The 27821-nt window shown below is 48.7% G+C and overlaps 2 protein-coding genes across 4 annotated transcripts in view; both read right to left on the reverse strand.

Annotated features, from left to right (window-relative positions):
• The window catches only part of SLC27A3 (solute carrier family 27 (fatty acid transporter), member 3), a 5032-nt gene extending 4398 nt beyond the window's left edge, over positions 1–634 (reverse strand). Inside the window, exon 1 of one of the 2 annotated variants that reach the window (XM_008567609.1) lies at positions 29–634. In XM_008567609.1, coding sequence (XP_008565831.1) covers positions 29–175 — 147 coding nt within the window. In that variant the 5' untranslated portion in view covers positions 176–634. The remainder of the gene's footprint in view (positions 1–28) is intronic. The other variant, XM_008567608.1, reaches the window with a different exon arrangement.
• A 1406-nt stretch (positions 635–2040) lies between these two features.
• INTS3 (integrator complex subunit 3) overlaps positions 2041–27821 on the reverse strand; it is a 41188-nt gene continuing 15407 nt past the window's right edge. The window contains exons 4-30 of one of the 2 annotated variants that reach the window (XM_008567611.1): positions 26444–26557; positions 26158–26242; positions 24513–24579; positions 21962–22106; positions 20923–21052; positions 19495–19592; positions 18182–18373; positions 16851–16938; positions 16268–16347; positions 15781–15872; positions 13887–13993; positions 12909–13028; positions 12416–12545; positions 11892–11946; positions 11539–11642; positions 10973–11017; positions 10650–10769; positions 8221–8374; positions 7057–7125; positions 6130–6205; positions 5620–5733; positions 5292–5340; positions 4061–4228; positions 3615–3715; positions 3334–3406; positions 2995–3151; positions 2717–2880 (exon numbers count right to left, since the gene is read on the reverse strand). In XM_008567611.1, coding sequence (XP_008565833.1) covers positions 2803–2880; positions 2995–3151; positions 3334–3406; positions 3615–3715; positions 4061–4228; positions 5292–5340; positions 5620–5733; positions 6130–6205; positions 7057–7125; positions 8221–8374; positions 10650–10769; positions 10973–11017; positions 11539–11642; positions 11892–11946; positions 12416–12545; positions 12909–13028; positions 13887–13993; positions 15781–15872; positions 16268–16347; positions 16851–16938; positions 18182–18373; positions 19495–19592; positions 20923–21052; positions 21962–22106; positions 24513–24579; positions 26158–26242; positions 26444–26557 — 2811 coding nt within the window. In that variant the 3' untranslated portion in view covers positions 2717–2802. Of the gene's footprint in view, positions 2881–2994; positions 3152–3333; positions 3407–3614; positions 3716–4060; positions 4229–5291; positions 5341–5619; positions 5734–6129; positions 6206–7056; positions 7126–8220; positions 8375–10649; positions 10770–10972; positions 11018–11538; positions 11643–11891; positions 11947–12415; positions 12546–12908; positions 13029–13886; positions 13994–15780; positions 15873–16267; positions 16348–16850; positions 16939–18181; positions 18374–19494; positions 19593–20922; positions 21053–21961; positions 22107–24512; positions 24580–26157; positions 26243–26443; positions 26558–27821 lie in introns of both variants that reach the window. The other variant, XM_008567610.1, reaches the window with a different exon arrangement.

Raw genomic sequence — 27821 nt, forward strand, 5'->3', positions numbered from 1 at the left:
CCCGCCGCATCCGCGGCGCCTCGCTCGCCTCCGCCTCGCTCGCCTCCGCCGGCACTCCCTGCGCCGCCGCCGCCGCCGCCGGGTCCCCTGTCCCAGCCTCGCGCGCGTAGAAAGGCGCGCGCAGCCCGGTTACTCTCGCGCTCCGCCTCGGCGTAGCTGAAGCGCCGCGCGCCATGAATGAGAAAGGTGTGCGCGGGGCGCTGCCGGGCCAGTTGTGCGAGGCGCCAGGCCAGGCTGCAGCCCCCCTCGGGACTTTCCGGGTCGGCGGCAGCGGCGGCCAGGGCGCGAGCTCGAAGAGCCCTTTTGCAGCGTAGGGCGCGCACCGTGAAGGCCAAGTCTGCCGCGAGCCAGTGCAACTGCGGCCAGAGGTGCAGCTTCAGCAGCAGCAGCGGCAGCAACAGCAGCAGGGACAGCAGGAGGAGCGCAGCCATGGTACCCTCTTCCTCCGCTCGGCACCGTCCGGTCCCGGCCACTCGCAAACACCCCTGGTAGTCCCTTCCGAAAAACTAAGACCGCTCGTTCTCGCTCCGAGACCTCTTCTCCCATAAAGCCCGCGTGCACTGGCACACGCCCCTTCCCACCCAGGCCTCCACCACTCCCCACGGGCGGAGAGCACGAGCACGGGAGGAGTGCGTATGGGGGCGGCCCCGAACTCCCGTCCCTCCCTACAGCCTACGCCACGCCCTAGGCGCGCTCCCTCCCGGACTATCCGTGCCAGCATCCTACCAGGGTCTGGGCGGTGCTCGGCCGCCGGTTCAAGTCCCGCTTTACGTTTTTTCTCCTCTTGGGAGTCTGGTTGGACTTCGGAGTCCCGGTCTAAGAGCCAGGGTGCTTGGATCGTAGTCTATCTTCCCTCAGTATTTCTCATTCTCACCCGTGATGGGAAGGTACCATTGTTCTCTCCCCAAAGAAACCGAAGCACTTGGCCCCTGGCCCATTTGGTTCTGCAAGTCCCAGACTCATGCCCTCCCTCCAGCTGCCAGCAGCAGCAGCCACCCCAGGGAATGGGTGGGGGCCAAGAGACTTAAGTAGTGGAAAGGTGGAGGTCCCTCCCTTCGGGCAAGGGTACAATAATTGGGGCCAACCAGTGAATGTTTTCCATCCTGATTTTAATTGGGGCAGAGGAAACTGGAGAAGGATAGAGGAAGGAAAAAGAGGCCTCCAGTGGTTTACATTTTCAAAGGAAGGAGTAGCAGCTTTGAGGGAGGGGAGAACCTAGATTCTGTAAAAAAAAAAGAGATTTGCAGGCTGAAGAGGAAGAGCTGTCTGCAGTTAGCCCAAACTTCACTGCTCTCTCCTCAGCCGCCCTCCAATCTCCCTGGAGAGCACGGGAACAAAAAGCATAGCCAAAGAACTCTTTCCTGCGGGTAAGTGTATCAGCAAGTGGCCAGACTAGGGAAGGAAGAGGGTCTCCCACCCCTGGTAGTTGAACTCTCTCTCCAGGCACACTTATGCGCTTCAAGATCCAAGTTGGAGCATCCCTCCCCCGTTAGTCCTTCAGTAGTTGGTAAGCATCAGACTGAATAAACTGGAGTGAGCATGACACACATTAACTTTCAGATACCTCTAGTTTTTTGGGGAGAAGTGGGTAAGGACCTCGGCCTACGGGGAGATGGTGCCAGTGTCAATATCTGCATGGACAGATCAGTGCCTGGCTCACACCTTCAGTGGTAGCAGGAAAGATGGAAGAAAGGGGGATAAAACCAAGTCCCTCTGGCTCTAGACAAAAAAGGGAGGTGGGTGGGATACAGTAGGAAGGGAAAAGGGGGAAGTTGTGAGATTACAAGTATGGGTGCCAATTTTTTTTTTTTTTTTTTTTAAAAGATGACCGGTAAGGGGATCTCAACCCTTGGCTTGGTGTTGTCAGCACCACGCTCAGCCAGTGAGCAAACCGGCCATCCCTATATAGGATCCGAACCCGTGGCCTTGGTGTTATCAGCACCGCACTCTACCGAGTGAGCCACAGGCCGGCCCTATGGGTGCCAATTTAACCAAGACCACCTGTATATGCACAGGGTAAATGTGGGTGGAGGCACAAAAGATGGTCTGGCTTGTTTTATTGTCATCTAAAAACAACTTTTAAGACATGATTATCTCTGTCAAAACCCCCCCCAAAAAAAACAGAACCAAGGAAATGGAACCACTTGACAGTTCTGTGGAACTTGCCTTGGGACTCCCCTGGGCTCTAGCACAGCTTGAGGTGCCAACCTCAGGCCAACCCAGACCTCCAGGGCACACCACGTGGGGCTATGTCCTCCCTTTCAGGTTCCTTTCTGAATGCTTGTGTCATTTACCCCACAGTTAGGAATGGGCAGCCTGACCAAGTCAGATTAGATACTCATTTCGTACTGGTGTGTGGAGAGTGACTATAAAATGCCTGCTCAGAGCAAATCAAGACCTGAAGGGGGAAGCGTGAAGGGACACCCACACAGAGTCTCTCCTCTCATCCAAGCTTCTCCGGCCTGCTGCCCCCTTGTCATTTCCCTTCTCTGTTAAGTGGCACTTTGAAAGACTAGGAGAGGAGGCTAGGGGAGGGGGCAGGGGCTAGGATTTCCACCATGGTCTGGTTTTGCACAGCCTCTGGCTTCAGTGAGAATCCAATATCAGTGGGAGCAGCAGTGTAAGGGGCTGGAGGCCCCAGGAGAGGAGTGGGGAGACTGGGGGCTGCACGGCAGCTTCTCAGCCTGGGTCAGAGGAGGAAGATCATCCTTCCCACTGGGTGAGCTCCAGTCCCTATTAACCTTTGATTCACCTAGGAGCAGAGGGCAGTCCAACTGGGGGTGGGATGGGGGACACAGGACCTCAGTCACTGTCAGAACCCACTGCAGAGGACCCTTTTCGTTTCCGCTTGGTGGGCTTCGGTTTTGTGTCTTCTTCCTCCTGGAAGAGATTGGGAGGGAGAGGAGGGAAATTACTAGCCTGGGCAGCTGCTGGCCACAACTCCACCTGCACTCCATTTCTCCTTTTCCTCTTGTGCACTGGTGCGTGTCTCACCGAAGCACTGCTGGAGCCCGACTCTTCCTCAGCATTGGGGGGCTGTGTGGCGTTCTTTCGACTTCGAGGGCTGGACAGAGCTGCTTTTCGCCGGCTCTTTGGTGGCTTGGTGGAAGAATCCTCATATTCCTCTGCCAGGGAGAAGAGATCACTGAACCTAAGGGAAAGGTGAATGGGCTCTCAGAGTGGGGACATCCTGGTCCTGTGGCCACCTCCCATTCTTTTCTCTGTCCCCAGGCCTAGGTCTTGGTGGCCATTAAGTTTGTGTCCCCAGCAGGCCTCCTCTCCTCTAGGCCTTCTCTCCACTACTTCCCAAGGCCAAAGTGGAAGGAGCCTCACTTCATCTTGTGGGCTTCATCACAGCTCGCCTGGACGTGCTGCAGTGCCTGGAGAATTGGGGTCTGGCTAAAAACTGGAGGGGAAAGGAAGGGAGAGCAGGGAAGGAAGAACAATTAGAAGTCTGGGGGCTTATGAAATGGCACCCAAAGGTAGTCTTCTACAGAGAGTTTGAGTTCTGGCCCTGGGCATCCTTCCCCTGTCCCCAGCCTGGCTCCAGGGATGGCTTGAGCCAGGGCAGCAGTCCCATACATGCTCAACATGGATAGGGCAGGGAAGCGTACAGTTCTGCTTGGTGTTGGTCAGGTTGAGTCGCAGGTTGTCCAGGTGCTCCAGGATCTGCTCCAGAGTCAGCTGGGCCAGCTTGCTGCTGGAGCTCCTCAGGCTGTGCAGGGAAGTCATGAGAGCCAGTGTGAGCTCGAGGGGAGGGCTCCAGCCCATATGGGGACGAGGACAGATGGCTGGGGTGGGCTAAGGGAGGTATGCCTAGAACACAGGATCCAGCCATGGGGACACTCAGAGAAGAGGGGGAGAAAGGGCCACAGTGGTTTTGCATGCCATGTGGCTTGAGACCACTAGATGTCGCCCACAAACCAGGCTGGGACAGCATTGGCACCCCACCATCACTGGGCAACAGTCACTGCAGACTGCCTTGGTGATGGCTTGTTGACAGTGGGCATGAAATGCTGGGTAGCTCTGGCCTGGAAGGTCGACAGGGCCCACGTCCCACCTCTGTCTCTTTCGAGGAAGGCTGTTGTTCTTGATGAGCAGGGACTTGATATGCTCGGCCAGCAGCTCGTCATGCTTCATACACCAGTGCCGCAGGATGCTGGTGGTGAACTGGTCGTCAGGATGGCAGGGCCGACTAAGCACCATCTTCACCATCTCCTCACTGGGTCTGGGGGCATGAGAGGGGTGCTGGGTGTCATGCTTGCACAGCCAGCCCAGTAACTGCTGGATCTCCCACTTATTTCCCAAACTCCAGCCTCCCGACCCTGCTTCAGTTCTGCTACACCTTCCTACTCTCACATCCCTCTTCTCTCTTCTCTTTGGGCCAAGGAATGCCTGTTTCATCCTCTGTGGAAGCCAGGAGACGAGAAGTGAGATTCTTTAGCTTCTGTGGCAGTAGAAGGTGTATGCGCATGTGTGTTAGGAAGGAAGCCTGCCAAATTTCTCCAACTTTCCCCAGAACAGTCAGGAAATGGGCCAGGGAGGCAAAAGGACAAACATGTGGTGTGTGGATGCTCCCCCACCCCTGCCCTGTTGAGCTGTGGCCAACCTGGTATCCAGCCCAAGGAAGGGGCAGGAGAGAGGGCTGGGAAGCCACAGCCCCACACAGCCCTCCAAACTTCCCATTTCCTCTAGGACACTCTGTCCCATTCTGGTCTGTCAGGCAAGAGAGGAGAAAAGGTGGAAGGCAGGCAAGATAGGAAGGAAAAGACACATAGCTGTTGCCCCATTTATCTGGGGATGTTGCTGAAGGGCCTGTGATGAAGAGGGGCCTTTGCCCTCTCTCCCTCTATGCCCCACCCTGGCAGGGAGCACAATGGGTCCAGCTGGCTCTGCTTTGTGCAGGTTGAAGGAGGGGGTGGTGTGGACTCGCCTGACTCTGACCCTTCCTCCTCTTGGATTAGTGTGTGGTGGCCTACAGGAGCATGGGGGAGGGGAGCAGGAGCCACTAGGGATTAGAACTGCTGTGGCAGCAGGAAACAAGGATGTCCGGTCCCCACCTTCCCACCTTCGAGGACAGCTCCTGGTGGGCAGGGCTGTAAAGTCAAGAGGAAGCCCAGATCCCAGGGGAGCTACTTATTTGTAAGTCTTACTGGGGGAAGGGCAGAATAAGCAGATGTCAACGACAGGAAAAAACATGGCAAAAGGAGCAGGATGGAGGCCTTTTATACCACAGTATCTCTTGATATGTTGAGACTGAGGACTAAAGAGCTCTCAGGGGTGGAACTTACTTCTCTCTTCTGAGCTGAAGCAGTAGGCAGGACAGGGCCTCTGGGTGCTCTGTGGGGGAAGAATAGAACCTTTTTAGGGAAATGCCTAATTTCAGAAGGAATTTGGGCACCTCTCCCACACCCCAACCAACAGCCACTGGAAGGAACAAGGACAGTCTTGGACAAAGACAAGAATCCTATAGACCATTCCTAGTGGGTCTGCCCTTCTGCACTGTGGTGGGAAGGGGAACAGGGGATCTGGGCTCATCCTAGAAGACTAGAGGCCTCAGTCTTGCCCCAGATGGACAGGGTGTCCTTTCTTCCGTGCTCCCAACCTGACCCTACTCACCCTTGTATTTGAGGTGCTGCAGGATGGGGATGATGGTCTCCAGGGGGATGTTGTGGGCCAGAAAGAGCTGCCAAGCACAATACTGCTCAAAGGTTTCCCAGTCCAGGCTTTGGACTGGAAGAGACAGAGAAGAAACATATCTCTCTCTCTCTCTCTCTCTCTCTCACACACACACACACGGCAAATCCACTGATTATGAGCACCCCAAGCAGTACAGAAGGAGGGACAGTGACCCTATCCCTTTCCACACAGTGCTTATTTCCATTGTCTTCACACAGCTTCCATATTCTCATGAGTCCTGAGGTTGGAGCGGCAAGGTTAAGTCATTCCATTTTACAGAGCAAGACACAGAAATCCAGAAAGACACTACCTCAGACCACACAGCAGAGTAGAAAGACATTCTATCCCCTTAACTTCCAAGCCCCAAAGCCAGCTTTCCTGTTACTGGAAAATACACAGGGCTGACACCCCCCATCTCCTCCTACGTACCTAAAAAGTTTGGTCACTTACTGAGTATGTTGAGGACTGAGTCTTTTCGAAACATGACCAGATTCCCCATCATCACATGGCAGACCAGCTCCTGGAGCTGAGGAGGAGGAAGAAGGCAGCACCCATTAGCTCTAAGAGGCTAGGAAGCCAGTATGGAGGCAGAAGCAGTAGGGCTCATAAGGGGAGAAGTCAGAAGTAAAAGCCTAGTTTAAAAGGACAGGGAGGAAATGGCATACGATGAATGTTGTGGTCTCTGAAGGATGAAAGGGGCTGGTAAAGTAGCAACAGGCCTGAGTGGGGAACACAGGCCTATTTTGGGCAAAAATAGTTATGGAAATCCCCTATATCCTGATGGCAGAGGCAGTATGGGCAACTTCTCCACCTGGCCTCTGAGCCTGGGAAGGAGGGAAGGACCCTAGAAGGCTGGGCTCTGGACATAGGTATGGGTAGGGGATAGGCACAGGAAAGAGGACTCTTGAGTGCTAAGCTTCCTCCTTGAGGAATAGGAACTGACTGGAGAGGAGGAGTGGAAATGTCAGGCCTGAGATGGACCCAAGCAAAGCTACAGCCTCTTGGGGACCTAAGCACGGTTGAAAGGTCAAGGAGAAATGATCCAACCATTTTCATTCTGAGCCATCGGGAAGGCCGGTTAAGAGCCAGAAACAACCCCCTCAGCTTTCCCTGTGGAAACAGGAATGCCCAAAGAATATGGAGAATAAGGGTAACTCCAGGCAGGACTGGCCTGAGCCCAGCCTGCCTTCCTTGTGCTCCACTTTTCCATTCCAGCCCACACTGCCTACAGTGCACTCAACTGTAGCCAGGAGGTGGCATGCCTATGGATGGAACATGTGCTCCCTGTTTGCAGGCCCAGAGAGAAAGCAGAGGCCCTGATCTCCCCAGTCCTGCCTTCCAGAACTCTCTGGAGATGTCAAAGCTCAGTGTTCACACCTGTGCAGAGTCAATAACAGCCACGATCATGTTCAGCAGTTCTCCACTCCTCAAGGTTTCATCTGGAAACTAGATAGAAAAAAAGAGAGAAGCTAGGGCAGGAGTCCAGGGTGGACCCCCCTGGCTTTTCCCTCATAACCCATCCCCTTTCCTTATCACATGCTCAAGGTATGGTTGGGTCAGCCTGACGTGGGTCCTGATAAAAAACCCTAAACAGATCCAACAGCTATGAAACTGGGAATCTAACCCTTAAAGATCCCCAGTTTTGTTATTTGTGTGTGCACACCATGAGGTGTGTGTGTGTGTGTAAGGAAAGGAATGGGGAGCTATCTAGAGATAAAGCCAGAGCTGAAAGGGATGAGATGTGATAGTCGGTTCTGAGTGGGAGTGGCAACAGGGTAAATACTTGCACCCTTACAGCAAAGAAGTCCAATCTATGCTGACCTTCAGCCAATGAAGAGAAGGTGTGAGAGAGTATGGATCTGGGGTGTGTGAGGGGTGTGTGGGGTGGGCAGGGCCCCATCTGGACAGACAGGGAGCGAGTGGAAAGAAGTGCCCTGTGTTGGCATCTGCACCCCTCCTCCCTCCAGGACTGAGCTGAGATCACAGTTCCCCCCTGTTATGCCCACAACCTGGGCCCTCATTTCCCTCTTCCTAGGAACTTTTACCAAGAGGAAGAAGAGCTGGTATCTCCTCCTACATCCCAGTTCCTAGAGAAGACTGTGAGGGAACCGGGGGAAATCAAAGTGGGTCTCCACTACAGAAGTCCTGGTCATTGGGAACCATTAGAGAGAAGCCACAGGTGAGCCATCAGTGGGAAAGAGGGCTTGGAATATGTGAACATGAGTCTGGTTTGGGGAACCTAAGTCTTGGGTCCAAATCATGGGGCCAAAGCTGAGAAGCCAGGTATATAGGTCCAGACCCAACTCACACCACAGTTAAACCAAAGGACAGGAATTCTGGGAGTTTTAGAAATCTTTCAACCTTTAATAAAGAGAGGCGGAAAGAGGGGACAGCTGTGGTGTGAGAAGCAGTGGCCCACTGAAGTTAGTGGGCAATGGGCAACGAAGGGTCAGGGAAGTGTGCAACACTCAGCGTGTGCACCGAGGTGCACAGTCTCCTGTGAGCCCCCACCCCCAGCACGGATGTGGATGGAGCACTGACCTCTGTGTAGATGGAGGGTGTGAGGTGGCACAGCAGCCGCACGTCATCCTCCTGGCAGGCCTTCATGTCCATCATTAGGCAGGTGTGCAGATCACCCAGCTGGGTGGCCTGGGCAAATGACTCATACAGGTTCATCTTCCCTGCAGCAGCTTTGCTGCAAGACCAGGAAACACTCCTCTTTCTCCCCATTCTTTCCCAGTTAGCAGCCTGCCCCCACTACCCACCTCCAAATATCCCTACTTCCCTTCGACTTTCCTGGATGCTCTGTGCTAACCTGTCTCATGTTCCTCCCCTGCCTTCCCCAAGGGCTTGACAACTTACAGGAACTAGGAGATACTCCTCTTTCTCCCCATCCTTCCCCAGGGCTCCAATCACAACAGTAAAGCTACTGAGTTATGAGAGTCAAGAACAGGAGAGAAAGGGCTCGAGTCAGGTTGGAAAAAGCTTTCTCTCTTGCTTTCTGGGCTCTAGTCATAATGCAGTAACACCTCATGCCATATATAAAACTTAACTCAAAATGGCTTTAGGTCTTGAATGTTATAATCACAAAAAAATGATAAATGTTTAGGTGATAGATATGCTAACTATTCAGATTCGATCATTATACAATATATGCACATATTGAAACAATAAATTATACCCCATAAACATGTACAATGCCCCCATACCAGCCAGCCACCAAAAAAAAAAAACCAAAACAAAAACCAAAACAAAACCATGTACAATGAAAAAATAAATAATAAAAATAAACAAAACAAAACCAAAAAAATGACTTATAGGCCTATTTAAGAACTAAAACCATACAACTCTTACAAGAAAACAGAAGTAAATTTTTATGACACCAAGAGCACAAGTGACAAAAGAAAAAAATATATAATTTTTTTTTTCCTTTTTGTCTTTTTTCGTGTCCGGCAACGGATCGCAACCCTCAGTGTCGCGCCCGTACCGGACTGGGACCGGCAACGGGATCGCAACCCTCGGTGTTGCCCCCGCACCTCGCTCAGCCAGTGAGTGGGAACTGGTCTGTATGTGGGATCCGAACCCTTGCTGGGAGCGCGGCCCAAGCGGTGCGCTGTAGCAGTGCGCCACCGGGCCGGCCCAAAAAAATATATAATTTTGAGTTCATAAAAATTTAACACTTTTATGTTTCAAAGGGTGCCATCAAAAAGGTGAAAAGACAACCCACGGAATAGGAGAAAATATTTACGAATCATATATCTATCTGATGAGGGACATGTATCCAGCATATATAAACTCTTAAAAGTCAATAATAAAAGACTGGGCCGAGCCAGTGGCGCACTTGGGAGGGTGCGGCGCTGGGAGTGCAGTAGCGCTCCCGCCGTGGGTTCGGATCCTATATAGGGATGGCCGCTGCGCTCACAACGCTCACTGGCTGAGCGCGGTGCGGCCGGTCTCCAAAAAGGACAAAAAAAATAAAATAAAATAAAAGACAAATAACCTAATTAAAAATGAGAAAAGGATTTGGAGAGACATTTCTCCAAAGAAAATATACACATGGCCAATAAGCGCATGAAAAGATGCTCAACATCACAGCCATTGGGGAAATGCAGATCAAAACCACAGTGAAATACCACTTCATACCCACTAGGATGGCCGGAATCAAGAAGCCAGACAATAACAAGTGTTGGGGAGCATGTGGACAAACTAGAACTCTTACAACACATTGCTGGTGGGAATGTAAAATAGTTGCAGCCATTTTGGAAAACAGTTTGGCAGTTCCTCACCAATGTAAAAATAAAGTTACCATATGATCCAATAATTCCATTCCTATGTATATACCCAAGACAACTGAAAACATATGGCCACACAAAAACTTGTACATGAATGTTCACAGCAGCTCCATTTGTGACAGCCAAAAAATGGAGACAACCCAAATGTCCATTAACAGATAAACAAAATGTACTATATCCATACACTGGAATATTATTCAGCCATAAAAAGAAATGAAGATTTGACGTGTTACAACATGGATGAATCTTGAAAATATGCTAAATGATAAATGTGAGTCATACATTGTATGATTCCATTTAAATGAAATGCAGACTAAGAAAATCTGTAGAGATGGGAAACCCATCAATGGTTGCTAGGGGGTGGGTGAAGGGGAGAATGGAGAAGTAATTGCTAACAGGTGAGGAGTTTCTTTTTGGGGTGATGAAAATGTTCCAAATTACATAGTAGTGACAGTTATACAACTCTGTGAATATACTAAAAGCCACTGAATTGTACATCTTAAAAGGGTAAATTTTATGGTATGTGAATTATATCTTAAAAGTTATTATTACACAAAAAACCAAAAACATGAAAAGCCCTAGTGATGACAGCCAAGGGTAAAGGAGTCAGTGTGTAGGAGAAGAGAGGCTCTCCAGGATGCTTCCTGACACCTTCTGAAATGTGGGGACCATACCCACCTGGCCCTCAGGTAGTAGAGCAGGTGGTAGCCAATCTTGGGCTGCTTCTGATATAGCTCAGAGAGAAGGTCCAGAAGCAGAGAGAAGCTGCTGTTGTCTTCCTGCATCTGGCATAGGTTCCTGGAGGTGGGGATGGGAGAAGACAAGAGCTTTACCTAGCACAGACTCTCCTTTGGAGCTTGTGGATGGCATGTGCTGTCTGTGCCCACTGCATAACTTACTCCTTCCTGGAAAGGGAGTCCCCACTACACCAGGACAGGAGCATGTGTATGCTGTTAGAGAGGACGGAGGCAGAGCAGCATCTCCTATAGCTGGGTGCTTACCTAAATATTAGGTAGAGAGGCTTCCCTACAGACTCCTCCAGGGACCTACAAGGGGAGGTTAAGATATGAGAGTCCAAGTTAGAGGAGGAAGAGGAGGTGCAGGCACATGTTATGGAGGATCAGCTTGAGGCTAGATGCCAGACTGCTCCTTTTCTACCCAAAAGGCAAACTTCCTGCTACCCCAGAGGCTGGGTAACAGAGAAACAGGTTCCAAACATGGAACCACAATCTAATGTTGTCATCATCATTGAAGGTGAGATTCTTGCCCTTCAGGGAGAATCCAGGCCAGGGTCCAATCCCACTTGAAGCAGCAAAGGTTAGAGCTACAGGGCCCAGCAGCAGAGGCTGGAAGCATAAGGAGGGGATGCTAGCCCACTGCCCAAGTACACATGGTGTCCAGCAGGTAAAAAAAATCCTTGTTATATGAATCAGACATGTGAGAATAAAAACGCCAAGTGAACAGATTATTTTTCTCAAGTCCACAGCAAGATGCCTCGTGGACTTGGCTACAGGAACACACTTCTGGCTCCCAAGGCCCAGGGGTTCACGGGGAAGATGAGTCTTACTCCTCGGTGATCTCCTCAGGCAGCACCTCCCCTCGGAAGTGGGCCTTGAAGAGTTCCTGTAGGCAGGAAGCAAGGACAGACAGCTGCTCCGAGTCAAAGTCTTCCTGAGTGGTGAGACAAGGGAGGGGATATCACTACCTAGACCCAAGCCTTACTGTCCCCACTACCAAAGCCTCTGAACTCATCTGCTTCCACCTGTAGGATCAGCAAGCTACGCCTCCCAACCTAATCAAAGGGGACCCATCTGGGGTAGGGGAAGGAGGGAGTCAGCTTCCCCAGGAGACATCTGCATGGGGAGCTCTAAGCTGGGCTGGCTGGGCACTTCCTCCCTAAGGGATTGGGTTCCTCCTCACCTCCAGGACCTGGTCCACGATTTCCTGCATGACCTCACACTGGGCCTCCGTATCACTGCAGTACAGAAATGAGAGGAAATCCCAGAGACATAAATGATAGCAGAGGGCAGGACACACAGAGAACAGTGTGCAAAAAACAGACTCATATGCACAGTAACAAAACAAAAGGATCTGTGTAAAATCCTGGCTTGGGTGGGAGGGGCATTAGGGCAGAATTTGCTGCTCTCTGGGCAGAGGCCCAAAGAAAAGGGAAATCCCCATCAATCCTGCCTTGATTCATAGAGGTTCCTCTCTCCAGAACCTATGAAGTGGGAACCGAGGTGTTAGGGGATGAGGTTGTGCCACGCCCAGCCCATATTCCCCAAAGTAAACTGAAGAAGACAGCTCTCATGAAGCTTCAACTACCTCTCTGTGCACCCCCATTATGTTTCCCTCCAACCTCTATCATACTGCCACACCCACTAAGCACCAGGTACACAGCCCAGGGCTGGACATCCCAAGGTTGAGAGAATGTCTGTACCCACCTCCCTTTCTGTAGCTGGAGTACTTTATCCCTTAGGGACTCATCCAACTGGTCAAGGTAAGGGGTGATATCAACTGGCTCCTCCACAACTGTCTCCTTGATAGGGTGGAAGCGAAACTCTCTCTTTTTTCCTGAAAGGAGTGATTTAGGAAAGAAGTCAGTTTGCCTGGACGCCAACAGAAACACTTCCCTGAACCATCTGTCCCTTCCTCACATGCCCTCAGTGTGCCTCTGCTCACTCAATCCTGTGTGACTTCTTTAAGCATCTCCCTGAATGCACATATGTCCTAGCCCTTACAATAAAAGGCTGGAACCACTTCTTTTTCCCCTTCTGCCTTCAGAGTTAAGTGCAGGGCTCTGTACCCTGGAGACACATCCAAAAACCCTGTTAAAAGAACTTTAATACACAGGGGCAAAGATGATAGAGAGACTGCTCCTATGAATAGGTCCTATCAGTATTGACACAACCCTGAACCTTTGCTGCTAAGTCTCACCTTTGCTGTTGAGTTCCTCCTCGTCATCACTGAAGGCTGCTTCTGCATTGTCATAGCAACTTTCATCCTTATCTGACATATGGTTGTCCATCTCCATGGAAACTGGTTCCTCAATTTTGACTTGGGAGTAAAGAAAGAAAAGGCATCTGTGTCCTCTAACATACCTTGTGCTTCTGGGAAGGGGAGACTGGAGGGCAAGTGGGAGAATAAGCAGCTTACAACCTAATGGAACAGAACCTGGAAAGACAAACCTCTTGTCCTCACAACTCTCCACAACTTGCAGAGGCATGCTGCCAGGAATAAGCGCAACACAGGGCATGACTCCTCTATGCTTAGCCCAGGATAAGTGAGTAGAGTAAGACCGGGGACAGTCCTAAGTGATCTTTAATTTAAAACCAAGTTGGGGGCTGGCTGGTGAGCTCAGTTGGTTAGAGCACGGTGTTATTAACACCAAGGTCAAGAGGTAGGGTAGGATCCCCTTACTGGACAGCCACAAAAACAAACAAATCAAGTTTGGAACTACTGCCCTTATCCCAAAACAAAAAAAGTGTGTGTGTGCACACACATAACGGGAGATGGCAGTCTGAAATTGGGAGCAAGATTTGAGACCCAACAAGACAACTTCTCATCAGGGGCCAGAGCCTAGGGCTGCGAAGAGAGAAGAGAGTTGCAAAGTTAGTGAGATAAACACACATTCCATGAAAGCCTTCTACCTACTGAGAAGAGGTTAATAAGAGAAAATAAACAGTTAAGAGAGCAAGAAAGATAAGCAAAAGTCAGATAAAATTAGATGAAGAGAGAGAAGACAAAGAGAGACAACACAAAAATGAAAAAACCAGGGAAGGAAAAACTGAGATAGACAGTATCATAGAGCTGGAGAACTGCGCAGGGACAACATCCTAAACAGGGATCTAGTCTGAGAGCCCTGGATGTCCTCATCCTCTTTTGACACAGGTGAAGGAATAGGAGGGCTCCTACCTTCCACAGGTGGGGAGGGTGAGCTGCAGAACTCAGGAAACTTCTCTCTCAGCATTGCCCGCAGCTCTTTATCCAATTTAGGGTTGTCAAATAGGGGAGCCAAGTGTCTAATGGGGAACATGAATGAAAGTCAACATCAGAGGGCTGGCCCATGGCTCATTTGGGAGAGTGTGGTGCTGATAATACCAAGGCCACGGGTTCGGATCCCTATATAGGGATGGCCAGTTAGCTCACTTGGGAGAGCATGATGCTGACAACACCAAGTCAATGGTTAAGATCCCCTTACCGGTCATCTTTAAAAAAAAAAAAAAAATCAACATCAGAGCTCCTCATTTCTAACTCGACATGGAGTTAGAGATAGGTCTATGCCCACGGTCCCGGGACATGGAGAAGGGGACCAGACCAGCCTCCCACAACCAGGCACACGGAGCCTGCGCCTTGGGGCCCACCCAGGGACCCTGGGTATGGAGTTGGGGACTGGACCTCTCTCCCACAACCAGGCACAACATGCCAGCAACTCGGAGTCCACCCAGCGAACCGGGGCAAGGAGAAGGGGAATGGTCCTCTCTCCCACAACCAGGCACACCGCACCAGTGCTTCAGGGCCCGCCCAGGGACCTGAGGCATGGAGAAGGGGACTGGACCTCTCTCCCAGAACCAGGCACACTGCACCAGTGCCTCAGGGCCTGCCTGGAGACCTGAGGCATGGAGAAGGGGACTGGACCCCTCTCCCACAACCAGGCACACTGAGCCAGCGCTTCAGGGCCCACCCGGGGACCTGAGCCATGGAAAAGGGGACTGGACCTCTCTCCCACAACCAGGCACACCACGCCAGCACCTTAGGCCCTGCCCAGGGACCCAAGGCATGGAGAAGGGGACCAGACCACCCTCCCATAACCAGGCACACTGAGCCTGTGCTTTGGGGCCCACCCAGGGACCCAGGGTATGGAGTCGGGGACCAGACCACCCTCCCACAACCAGGCACAACATGCCAACACCTTGGGGCCTACCAGGGGACCCAAGGCAAGGAGAAGGGGACCAAACACACCCCACAACCAGGCATACTGCCAGTGTCAAGGGGCATGCCAAAAACAGCACCCCCACGTGGGTGGCCCACCACAGTCACCACAATAACCATGGCTGCTGCAAAAGCGGCTAGACGGCACAGCCACCACGTAGATGGTCCGCCAACCACTGGAGTGCATTCATATAAGAAGAGTCACCAGCAGAGAAAAAGAAAAGAAGAGGATGTCTCTTTCCACAAAACCCATTTCAGAGTGACAGAAGCATCTGCTCTATGATAATATTGGGGGACCTGATCACACCTCTCAGTATTGGACAGATCATCTAGGTAACAAGTTAACAGAGTAACCATTATTCTTTCAGAAGGAGAGAAGAAATCTAGGCAATTAGGGGGGGGAGGGGGAGGGAATGGGGGAAGGGGAGAGGTTGGACAAGGGGCATAAAGAATAATTGTGACTTGTAACAATATATATGCTAGTAATACTTATTTAATCAACATATCTCAATGTTCAACCCCCAAAATATGTATAATTGATTTTGATTCAATAAATAAAATAAATTATTTTAAAAAAAAAAGAGAGATAGGTCTATGCCCAATCAATATGACCGGGCCATACGCAGATCCTTGGAAGGGGTCAACAGGGATAGGAAGGCATTTGGAGTCCTTCATAATATGACAGCAAGAGAGAAATTCCTCTAAGAATCAAGAGGACATATGCCAGCAGTCTGAGGTTGAGTCAGTACTTTCTATACCTGTCAAGGTAAAGGTTCAGCAGTGGTATGGCAATATCTGGATGTGTCTGATCTATATAGGTAGCTGGACCTAGTGAAAAATGGGAAAACTGCCCCCAACCCCCAAATAAACTCCTTACGCCAAGACGCGTTTCTCCACAATGTGGTTGAGAGAGGAAAAGACACCCTGCCGCACGTGGCCCTCCAATGGTGGATAGAAGTTGGGAATGATCTGGAAGGGAAGAAGGGGAAGAGAGAATGAGCACAGACTCTCCATCCAGAGTGTTCTGCTGAACTAGATCTAAGAAGATGCTTTAGTTTTGATCAAGGGACACTGGGGAGTATGGCTGTAGAGAGGGCTGGAGTGTTGTTCCTGACCATTCCAGGCCATTAAAATAGGAAATTAACTGGACCTGGCTATTCCTCAAGGAGACTAGGTTCTACCTTGAGTCATCATCCCTGTAATTGAGAAACCCCATGGATACATGAGAAAATCCAACTGGAGACAGTGGGAAATGAAAGGGAAGCATTCACTGACTTGGGGAATAAGATCCATGACCACTTAGGGGAGATACACTTAACTATGCTCATCCAGGAATGGGGAGAAAAGAGGGCTATGGCACTTACACGGCACATGAAGTCCAGGAGCGTGGCAGTGATGGCTGGGTGGGGCTTCATGGAGTGATGCATGACCAGGATGGCTGGTTCTGGAGAATGTAGAATTAAAGGGTCCCCCCCACATCAGACAAAGTCTGTTTCTATCTCCACAAAATGGGATGTCAAATAACATGAATGGCACTGGGGAGTGCTGTATCTATTCCCCTCCATTCCCCCTGAGCAGACCCAAGAGCAGACAGTCCCCCAAGCTCTGAGCCCTCATCTCCCTTCTTGTCCCCAGCATTCAGCTTAGAGAAGAGAGATGTAGGAGTGGAAAAGCAGAATGTGGTACAGCTTTTTCCTCTGCCTAGGCCTACCCCACCCGAAGCCCAAGCATATAAGCTGTGCGGAAAAGGGGGTGGAGTGATTGCTTGGCCTCATTAAAGCAACTTTCCTTCTAGGTCAAGGGAGAACTGATGAGGAACAATGGAACTGCTCCCAGATAAGCTGCCTCCAGTGCACACTGCCCTGAGATTTATGATTGCTATCACTAGGGCAAGACAGTGGGAGCTTGGGGGATGGGAAGGGGCACTGCCTGATCTTGGTCACATACCTATGTTCATAATGCTATCCTTGTCTGGACTAAAGAACAGCCAGTCGTAAAACAAAGCCAGCTTGGCATTAGAGGCAGCAACATTTGACTGGAAAAGAAAAAGGGGGAAAAAAAGAGAGCTAGTTTCATTAAGCAGCTCCCTCCCCTTCAGAAGCCCAAGGCAGATTCCAGGGCTGAATTAACTGTCCCATCTATGAAATTCAGCTCCTAGTGAAACAGGATGGAATGCCCACAGGGATGAGGGGCACCTGAGTCTATGTGGTATATAAGTACCCCGTAGTTTTACCAGCAAAGGGATGGGGATTGGCCTGGGTTCTTCATACATCCAATAGTACACATTCAAGCCCATAAGAAAGAATATCTGGATTTAGGAGTTCACTCATTACCCCTGAGCTGAGGCAACACTCAAACTAGCCCTCGGCTGCTGTTGCTGGGCTTTCCAGGCACATTCCTGAAGAAGAGACCCCCCTAGGAATAGCCTGTTGTCATATCTGAATCAGCACATTCCAAGCACCTAGTCAGATGGGGGAGGGGAACACTATTGGGAGACGTCAGGAGGCAGCTGGATGCCAGAGAATGGATAGTTTCCCACCCTAGGCACAGGGAGGAAAATGCTAGAAAGGAAATGGCTCCACTGTGAATTCACTACATTTGGAGAAGGAAATTATCCAAAGCCGATGCCAAAAGGCCTGGAAATGAAGGTTTGAAGAATGTAAGCCCTGAATCTGAGAAAAGAACAATTCAGAGAAATAACCACATGTGGTTTCTGGAAGCTAAAAGGAAAAAGGAAGGGATGCCTCAGAAATCCAGGCTTTGGGGATTGGCAGTAAAGGGGTAGGGTAAACCTGTTCAACCCCAAACTCAGATGGAAATAAGGAGTGTAAGTAAATTTCTAGAGATACAAAGGAAAGAGGGGTAAAAGGCTGAGACATTCAGGAGGACCAGAGTGAAGGAAGGAAGGGCTTAGGGGTCAGATGGCCCGGGAGAGTCAGGAAGAGGCATAGAGGGCCGGCCCGGTGGCGCACTGCTACCGTGCACCACTTGGGAGTGCGGTGGCGCTCCCGCCGAGGGTTCGGATCCCACATACAGACCGGTTCCCGCTCACTGGCTGAGCGAGGTGCGGGCGCAACACCAAGGGTTGCAATCCCGTTGCAGGTCCCGGTCCGGTACGGGTGCGACACTGAGGGTTGCGATCCGTTGCCGGACACAAAAAAAGACAAAAAGGAAAAAAAAAAAAAAAAAAAAAGGAAGAGGCATAGAAATATAGGAAACACAATGGAAGAGGCACCATTCACTACCCAATATCTTTTACCCCATGGCCCAGCTCTCACCGTACATGTTGTCAGGAGCCAACCAATGATGGCCCATCGGGGCAAGATATCTGAACTGAGGACTTCATTAGAAGGGTGGACTACCCCACAGATGTAGCGAATGAGGTCGCAGCGCAGAGACTGACTGTCTGGGGTTGACAGGTACTGGCGCTGGAACCAATCTTGGTATCGCTTTTGTTGACCAAATCGTACCTGAGGGAAGGGCAAGTTGGAAAAAGAAACATGGAAGGGAGGGTGGGATCCCTGGGCAGAGGAAAATGAGCACCATTCAACTCTAGGCTTGACTTAGACTTCCATTTCTTCCCACAATTTATTCATTAGCTCATACTGTCTCTAAAGTCTCCTTTCCATTATCCGAAGCACAGACTCTCCCAATGTTCTTGCTGCAAGTCCTTCCCACAAACAGACCCTAAATGGTTACAAATAGCAACACTAAATAGGGAGAAGGGCCTGGTTTTCCTCTTCTTCTATTCCCCTGTCAAAAGAAATCAACCAAAATAAAGCAGAAAGGCAAAACAAAGAAACAAAAAAAATCTAGACTAACATTGTCCAGCAGAACTTTCTGGTGGCTACAGAGCACTTGAAATGTAGCTACTGCTACTGAGATGTGAATTTAAAATTTTACTTAATTTTAACTAATGTAAATTTAAATTGCAACATATGACTAGGGGCTACCACATGGGATAGCACAGATCTAGACAGCTTTTGTGGATGACCTGGGAAACCAAAAGCTGGCTAAGGCAATGGTACCCTAATGCCAGACTAGCTGCAGAGGAATTGCCTGGGAAGTCTGCTAAAAACAGATTCCTCAATCAGATTCTCTGGGAGAGTGGGATCCAGGAAGCTACATCTTTAAAATGCTCCTCAAGCAATTCTGCCGTAATTCAGCCGTGTCTGGACACCAAAAGGCTCTTTTTCTGAGAGCTCACGGTTCCTCTGGAAGAACCCTGGATTTCTCAGAATGAACACTATTACTCTATTTTTTTTTTTTTTGCACATTTCATAACTTGTAAATAATATTATTTGCACACAAATACTTGGTTTAATGATGCTTTAGATAGACTGAAAGCTTCACAAGAACTGGAATTGTATTTCTCTTATTCAACACTCTACCCCCAATTCTTAACACCATGCCCAATGCACAGGCATAGAATGAACAAAGAAGAAAGTGACCAGCAGCCAGGTTAGATCAGGGGGACCCACTTAGCCACCACTCCACCAGTCAGTACTCAATGGTAACAGATCTGCAGATCAAAGCAAGAAGCCCAGCTAGCACCTGCCACTCTTCTTCTTGCTACAATAGGTTAGCTTACCCGGGATGTCATGAAGAGGAGCTTAGTTTCCATGTCTGGGGTTAGACGACATGCTAGGAATTTTCGGGATGTTCTTGACTGAAGAAGCTGTAGGATACCTGAACCAAGTGTGGAAGGGAAGAAAAAGGGAGAAGCCTGAGGATCAAAAGGAACTGAAAGCAGGTGGGGAATCTGGGTGAGGTACTAATGGCCAGTGGTCTTGCTCATGGGGAAATTCCAAGACAAGACCAAGAAAGGTCAAGCATAGGTACAAGTGGGAATTCTAACCACCCTCTCTGTGTTCTGCTCCAACCAACCACCATCCCCAGGACCCAGCTATATTAATTCCCCTCGTCTGCTTACCTTCCAGAACCTCTATCCATATTACTCCAGTAGGCAAAGAGTGGGAAAATTAAGGGGAATATATGGGAAACCCTAGTTTCTCTTCCTGCTCCTGATAGTTCCATCACTGTATCCTGGGATCATTGTAGTGTTATGGCATAAGCACAAGCTGTGGAGTTGGAAAGACCTGGATACAAATCCTACCTCTGTCACTTACTAGCTGTGTTGCCTTGAGCAAATTACTCAAACCCTTTGAACCTCAGCTTCTCTATTTATAAATGTGGAAAGTAAAAAACCCATCTTATAAGGCTGTCCTGAGGATTGAATGAGTTAACATATGTGTGCCTAACACAGAGAAGACACTGAAAGCAACTCGGGACATGTTCGATGTAAGAGTAGTACAATATAAGGTAACCCCAGCATGTTCCTCTCCTTTCATGACTTCCCAGGTCCTGTACAACTGCTTTCAGTCTGAGTTTGACTGTGTGTGTGTTTGTGTATGTGTGTACACACATGTGCTGCAGGTGGGGTGGGGAGCAAAGCTCTACAGTTATTTTTTAGACCACAGTGGAATAGAACTCTGGGAAAGGGAATGGGATATGAAAAGAATCTTCTCAGGGGAGGCAAACAGAGACTCTTTCCCTCCTCCAAAGAGGTTTTTGGCCAAGCTAGATCCTTATAATTAGAAGCAAGACTTCTCCCAGGGAGACGCCTTCTCTTACAAATTCCAGCCCCTCTGCTGACTCAGTCTCACAAGTTTACCTCTGACTTCCTGCCAGACTCAGTGAAGCTGGAAACTGGTCATCGGCTTACCTCCTGAGCCAAGGAGCTGCTAGGAGGGGAGGAGGAGATCACAGTTGTCTGTCTCACTTTTTTCTTAGGAGTAACGACAGCCATGTAAGGGGCTGTCTAGGAATCATATCAATTGTTCTGCACCTCTGCCATTCACATATCCAGCCGTATCTGGCAAAGTCTTCCCCATCCCAAGCTTCCTAAATCTGACGACTAACAACTCTCCTGCCCACCAACCTCTGCCCTCTTGATTCAATCAGGACATATACACTGACCTCCCATCTCCCAAGGACAGGATTCCCAGGCCTTGCTTACCTGTGAATTGAGGACTCAAGGCCTGAGGATTATGGATAATATCTTTCCAAAGCAGTTCAAATTCTGGTATCCTAGCAACATTCTGAAGTAGTCTTACAAGGTCCCGGCCAATCATCAAACACTCCATGAACTTGATGGGGAGGAGGAAGGAGGGGACAGGAAAGAGAATAAAAACATGATTGTTTACCTGCTAGAGGGAGGACAAAGGGACAACATGTTCTAGGGAGGGAAGGAAAGAGGGTCGAAGGGACTAAATGATTCCTTCTGGAGCCAAGAGATTGGCTCCTAGCTGTTATGGTGAAGAGAGCTGGCAGCTGGGTCTGATATCAAGGATGAGAGGTTACTGGGAAGTGCTGAAGCCCTGCTGGCTTTCACATTAATCTAGTCTCCTCACCACCCAGAACTGTTTCAATTCAGTTCAAGGGAAACTAAGATTACAAAAGGACAGATTGGTAAATTAAGCCCCAGAAAACCTACCCTGAAACTATCTGTCCAACAGAACATTCTGTGTTAAAGGAAAGGACATATATATCTGTATAGCCCAAACAATACCCATTAGCAACATGTGACTAATACAACTAAAGAACTGAATTTTAAAGTCTTATCTAATATTAATGAATTTTAATTTAAATCACCACATGTGTCCAGTGGCTACCATATTTGCATAGTTCTAGGATATCTCTTTTGGGAGATCTGATAGTAGACAACTCATAATCCCACTTGCCCATGGCAATTACCCATGTGGGCAGGTAACAGTGAGCACACAAGGACAGCTTGTGTCTGTGGTGTCCACAGTGTCCATGAGGCTGATCAGGAGAATCCTCAGGGTGCCGGCATAATAGGTAGCACTTCTAGGCACTAGGGCTATTCCACACTGATTCCTCCTCCTTTTTACCCTCATCTAAGAATGATGAAAATCACTGGATCTTGAACCACCTCCATCTCTAACAAGGCATCTCTGGCCCAGATGTACAAAACCTATAGCGGAATCCCATCCTGAGTCTCACTTCCCCATACTGTTTTTGTCCTACTCCCTCACCCGTTCCCGAAGCAGTGAGATGCAGAAGTCCACTTCCTTCTGCCGCAGGGCCTGGAGCTGGGCGGTCCCATGGTGGTCAACAATGAGGCGGAGGTATGTGTAAACAGCCATGGCAATGAGGATGCTGCTCTTTAGTACCCATTCCCTGCAGAGAGGAAAGACACTGGCACCTTTACCCTGTCTAGACCTACTACCCTCCCAATTCACTCCCCTGGACCTGGCTCCAGTGCCCCAGACATGTTTGATGCTTAGACACTGGAAGTAGGTTCTTTGGATTTATGGCTGCTCGCTCATACTGTTATCATCTATCTTGGACTATCAACCGGCTAAGGTAAGGACAACTTCCTAATTTTCTCTACCAGGTGCCCAAAAGATAAGTGCTGAATGAAAGCAATCTCTTCTTACCACATAACTACTTGGCTCCCAATAAAATAATTTTGTCTGCTGACTCACTCATTCAAACATTTACTGACTGCTATCATGTGGCAAGCCATGTGTGAGGTACTAGGGACAGAGATAAGCCACAGCTTCTGCCCAGCTCAGACAATGGGGAAAAAGTTGTCTAAGTGTCCCTAAGTCAGCAGTCAATATGATGTAAGTCAGTATGGTAGAAGGACCTCTGGGGATTCCCAAGATCTTCTCAGAACTCTGGAGTTCTTAGAACACACTGTGCTAACCCTTCTATCATGCTTGTCATTGGCAGCTTACCATGCCCACAAACCTTTCCCTGGCTGTCTAGCCACTGACCCTACTCCCATACAACAAGTCACCTGCTCTAAATAACAACCTGAAAAAAAGAACCTGATTTTAGATGGCAAAGCCTATTTTTGCAGGAGTTGTAGAATTTCCCTAGGGAAAAAGGAGGTAACAAAAGAATTATTTCTTCCCCGCTGCTTTAAAAGGGACAGGGAGAAAAACACGGTGGGGAGATTCCTAAAACCCTAATGTTGTCTCTAAGTGCCAAAATTAGGGAGTTGCCTCCCCTAAGCAAAGAGTTTGTAATGGCTTTGGAAACCCTGCTGGAAGGCAGGGAACTAGAAGAAAACAGAGTCTAATTAATCCAACCAGGCAACATCCTTATTCCGGAAAAGTGCTCAAGCCACTTAATTAAAAGACTCTGGCCTTTTCCTTTCACAGAATGAAAGCACTTGCCAAGGATACTGGGAGGGGAAAACTCCCCACTGGCTACCTTTTAACTCCAGGGCCTTAGAAACATTTGGAAGGGAGTGAAAAAGAGGGTGTGGAGGAGGCCACAGTTTTAACTCCTAGGAACTCATTTTCACCAAAAGGTATGAGTTTTTTGGAGGGTAGGAGAAAAGGTTGGACAGTTATCTGGCTGTTATTTAACACTTATACAGGAAATTTAGCTTTAAGAAATGGAGACAAGTATCATAACAGCAAGGTCAAGGGTTTGGATCCCCATACCACTCAGCCATCAGAAAAAAAAAAAGAAAGAAAGAAATGGGGACAGGAGTATCTGGCTCCAGAAATAAAATAAGAAAAATCACTTCATAGGAAGATTACTAGAAGAGGTGACAAATATATCTGAATCCTGGAATGGTGTAATGAAGAGAAAGAGAGAGATGAAAAGTGAGACCCTTTGACCCAGAATTAGAGAAGCACAGAGACCTGGTAAGAAACTGCTAGGATCTCATGAGCTACTGCATCCAGGCCCAGATGTAGCTGCACATCTATGTCCCGAACACTAGGTGGCACTGCAGAGCAGGCCTGGCATGGCTCAGGCTTGGGCAGAGCCCAGAACACAAGCCATCTTTCACAAATTTGAATAATGGGAGGTTCATTCTTCTCAACTGTAGATAATATGGATACTATCAGTCCTCTCAATCATTTGACTCCTATGGTATCCTCACCCAGAAAGAGACTCTGAAATCAAGAAATAGGAAGACTGAGTGCACAGGACCAGGAGGAAGTCCCCAGACAAGTTCAAATATGAAACAGCCCTCATAAACTTTCTGGTCCTTTACTTTGATGGAGAAGGGAAAGAATCAGCCAGAAAGCCCAATATGCCCCTCCCATGAGTTCTCTACCACTAGAACTTCCAAGCCCTATATGCAAACTCCAGCAGGATTCATTGATCTCTATTACCTCCTCACCCCCATCCATCCCCTATGTCACATCAAAAAGAAAGCATGAGTTTGATCGAGAGATTTGGAAGGGAGAAAAGGGGTACCTGCCAGGCCCTGGATGGTTGGCTGGCCCCACTCCGCTGAGCTCATTCCACACACCCCCTCCTCCCCGCCAAAGATAAACATTCCAAGGAGGTCTGGATCAAAAATAAACCTTTATCAGATGAAACCAGTTTTTCCTGGGCTCTGAGATATTTTAGCAAAGACCTCCTTTCCCACTCCTTCATCTCTTGTGCCATATCACGGCATTAATTTCTTCACTTGCAACCAATACATTTGTCTCTCCCTCCCCCTCTCTAACTTAAGGTGTTCTTGGCCCACACAATCCTTTCATCCCCATTTCTCCCACTCATACCCTGCTGGCTGTATCTGGATCTTGCCCCACCCTTCATGGTGGACTCTACCTCTGTTCCGTCAGAATATCCAGAACATTTTCTGCCAACCAGATATTTTTGGCCGTAACATCTCCACCTGTTTCAAAGGGAGAAAAACAGAAAATCCGAATAGCTCTGATTAGCAACTCAGCTAATCCAACGCATCTCTTCACCCATCCTGCTGGTGCATCCTAACTATTACTCCATCATTACTGTCCTGAGTGCTAGAATAAACTGCTTTCTGTTCTGTCAGGCTTTAAAGTTTCCTCTCTTGCCTCCAGACAGAAGGAAAAGAAAGGTTCTGGATTTTTCCAGAAACCAGAGCTGCTACTTTTCTATAGACTAGGAGTTGGAGTGGGAACACTTTGGCCCTTCGAAAGGAATGTCTGAGGAAACATGAGAAGCCCACAGTTGGAAAGAAAGGATATCTCAGAAAGGGCCTGAGAGGTGCAGGTGGCAGGCAACAGTTGCAGTCCAGCATCTGGATGTTCCAAGTCCTGTGCTCAGGCTCACAACAGGCCAAGGGTTTCTTGTTTCCAGGTACCAGTCTTCAGTACTTGCTATGGAACTTCCTGGGGCAAAATTAACATGCAGCAACACCAGACCAAAGTCTTGGGATGAGAAGTGGGGGCTGTGAGTGCCAAACAGGGAAGAAAGTGCCAGGAGAAAGGATAAAAATAGCCAGCACAACAGTGCTATGCCTTGCCCCAGGTCCCAATGAAAAAATTCAATGTCCACGTAGTCACACGTTACATAGATTAAGATTCATACAAATCAAACTTGGAGCATCAGTACTATAAAAAAATCCTAAAGAGGTGGCAAAGCATCAATGGGCAAATGGTGAGGTAGAGTGGCAGGGTCATTTTTACGCAGTCAGCTGATACAGGGATCTGAACCCATGACGTTGGTGTTATAATGCTGCACTCTAACCAACTGAACTAATCAGCCAGATCTTTTTTTTGCTTGTTTTTGTTTGTTTTTATTTTTTGGCAGCTGGATGGTATGGGGGATCTGAACCTGTGACCTTGGTTTTATCAGCACCACACTCTCCCAAGTGAGCTAACCGGCCAGCCCAGCAGGGTCATTTTTAAACAAACACATGCAATCTTGGGAGCAGAAGAGGTAGCATGGGCAGGCCTCTTGGATATTCAGTGGCCCAGACAAATGTGACCAATGCCAAGATGATAATAAAACCTAAATGTCAGGGTCTGTTCTGTGACATAGTCTGTCCCTCAAACTGGCCCCAATTAGATGTCATAATTATTAGGGAACAAGTGTTCAGAACACGGGAGTGGAGCCAAAAAAGATGTCTGGATTTCTAAAAGCATAATAACACAGAAACAAATTATTTGCCCTCATTTCTCTCTTCACTCTTTCCTGATCCAATATACCATAAAACCCCAGAGTGAAGACTGGCTAAAATAGGCCAAATATTCTGTCAGGTCCTGGGTTTGGCAGGAAAGAAAATGAACATTTGGTGCTTCAAAAGGCTCCCTGTGATTTTTTAAGCAATTTCTTTCTGTAACATATTTGGCTAGAAGACATCTATATCAGAAGGAAAGAGTCTAAGCAACCCAGGAATCAAGTCCCTTAGGCACTTAATCATTTTCCATTGTCTGGATTTAGTCTCTGGGCTCCTCTCCTTTCTTTTTTGTGCTCCTGCCATCAAACTCACCAGCAATCTGCTTCATAAATGTCATGCAAACACCATCAGCTCCCAGAACCCCACTCTTCACTAGTTCTCGTACCAACCACACCAACTAAAGGAGAGAAGAAAAACAGATGAAGGGCAGGGCCCATGAGTTTGAGAAAGGAGATAATTCAATCACATTACAATTTAGGTGCACAATAGCAGGGGTGTGTTATCCCCAATTCCTCCTTCCCCTCCCTCCCCTTAAAAGAGAGGATCCATTCTCTGTTATGCCTTTGAGCTGGATCCTCTCTTTTCTTTCTGGTCTTACCTGAGTACGGCAGGTATCCTGCAACTTCAGGTACTTCTCCATAAGTATCTGGTTGATTTTATTCAGGACAATATTCATGCCGTCACGACTCACCAGAGCCAAGTCCCGGTAACACTGTGAGAAGTGAGGTTTGTGAGAAGCCAGCAAGCTGAGGATAAGGCTCCTGACCCCACCCACAGAGGACCCCCAGCCCCTCAAGTCTCCTAAACTTACACAGCACCAATGGGATACTGAGTGGCAATGAAACACTTTCCATTCTGGATACTTTCTTTCCACAGGGCTCCTCTATCTCAAACCTATCCCTTACTCTGTCATACAGGGTGCAGAAAAGGGACTAAGCTATCCCCTAATCAGGCAGGAGAGCCTGTCAAGCAAGGCTCCTAGTCCTATGCCTGTCCCCATACCTCCCTTCTTAGGAAGTGTCACAGTGTTTGATGCCACAAGCTGAGTAAAACCAGGTGGAGGCCATCTGCTTATCATCTGCCAGTAAAAGGTCACTGCAGAATGGGTTCAGTTGAACAAGCCAGAAAGAATCCCAAAGAGGTTTTTAGACCTGTATTGACCCAGCCAGATGCAGCAAAGGGAGTATTAAGGAAAGAGGATACAGGGACCAGAGCCCTGGACAAAATGGACAGAACCAAAAATGAACTTTCTTAACTAAACGTCTTTCTTTTCTTTGAGATGCCCTTTGCTTCTGCCAAGAAGTGAAAAACGAAGGGTCCTTCAGGATACCCAACCCTGGGGGAGGTGAGGGAGGGCATGCCAAATTCTCCTGTGAGAATCATTGTTTCCCTTCTCCTTAGAGCTTTTTTTTTCACTCTGTCTCTCTAGTAAGATCAGACTCCTGGAGGAATACCTTAGGGAACCTCATTAGTAACCTCCTTAGCCTGCTGAGTTCTATCCTGTTAGATTCTCATCCAAAGGGTAAAAATTAGGTAGGTAGCTTTCCACAACCTCTGAAGACCAGTAGCAAGGATAGCATCAATAATAATAATACCTAACATCCACTGGCACTATGTGCAAACTTTATATTATATATATTACTGCATTTGAAGAACATAAAAGCCCTTTGAAACAGGAACTATTTTTTTGCAGATGAAGAAACAGGATAGGGCCGGCCCGGTGGCGCACTAGATAGTGCGCCGCTTGGGAAGCGCGGCGGCGCTCCCGCCCGAGGGTTCGGATCCCACATACAGACCGGTTCCCGCTCACTGGCTGAGCGAGGCGCGGGAGCGATGCCGAGGGTTGCGATCCCGTTGCCGGTCCCCGGTCCGGTGCAGGGACAGCACTGAGGGTTGCGATCCGTTGCCGGACACAGAAAAAAGACAAAAAGACAAAAAAAAAAAAAAAAAAAAAAAAAAAAAAAAAAAAAAAAAAA

Source organism: Galeopterus variegatus, unplaced genomic scaffold (genome assembly GCF_000696425.1).
Source record: "Galeopterus variegatus unplaced genomic scaffold, G_variegatus-3.0.2 Scaffold334, whole genome shotgun sequence".
NCBI classification, from domain to species: domain Eukaryota; kingdom Metazoa; phylum Chordata; class Mammalia; order Dermoptera; family Cynocephalidae; genus Galeopterus; species Galeopterus variegatus.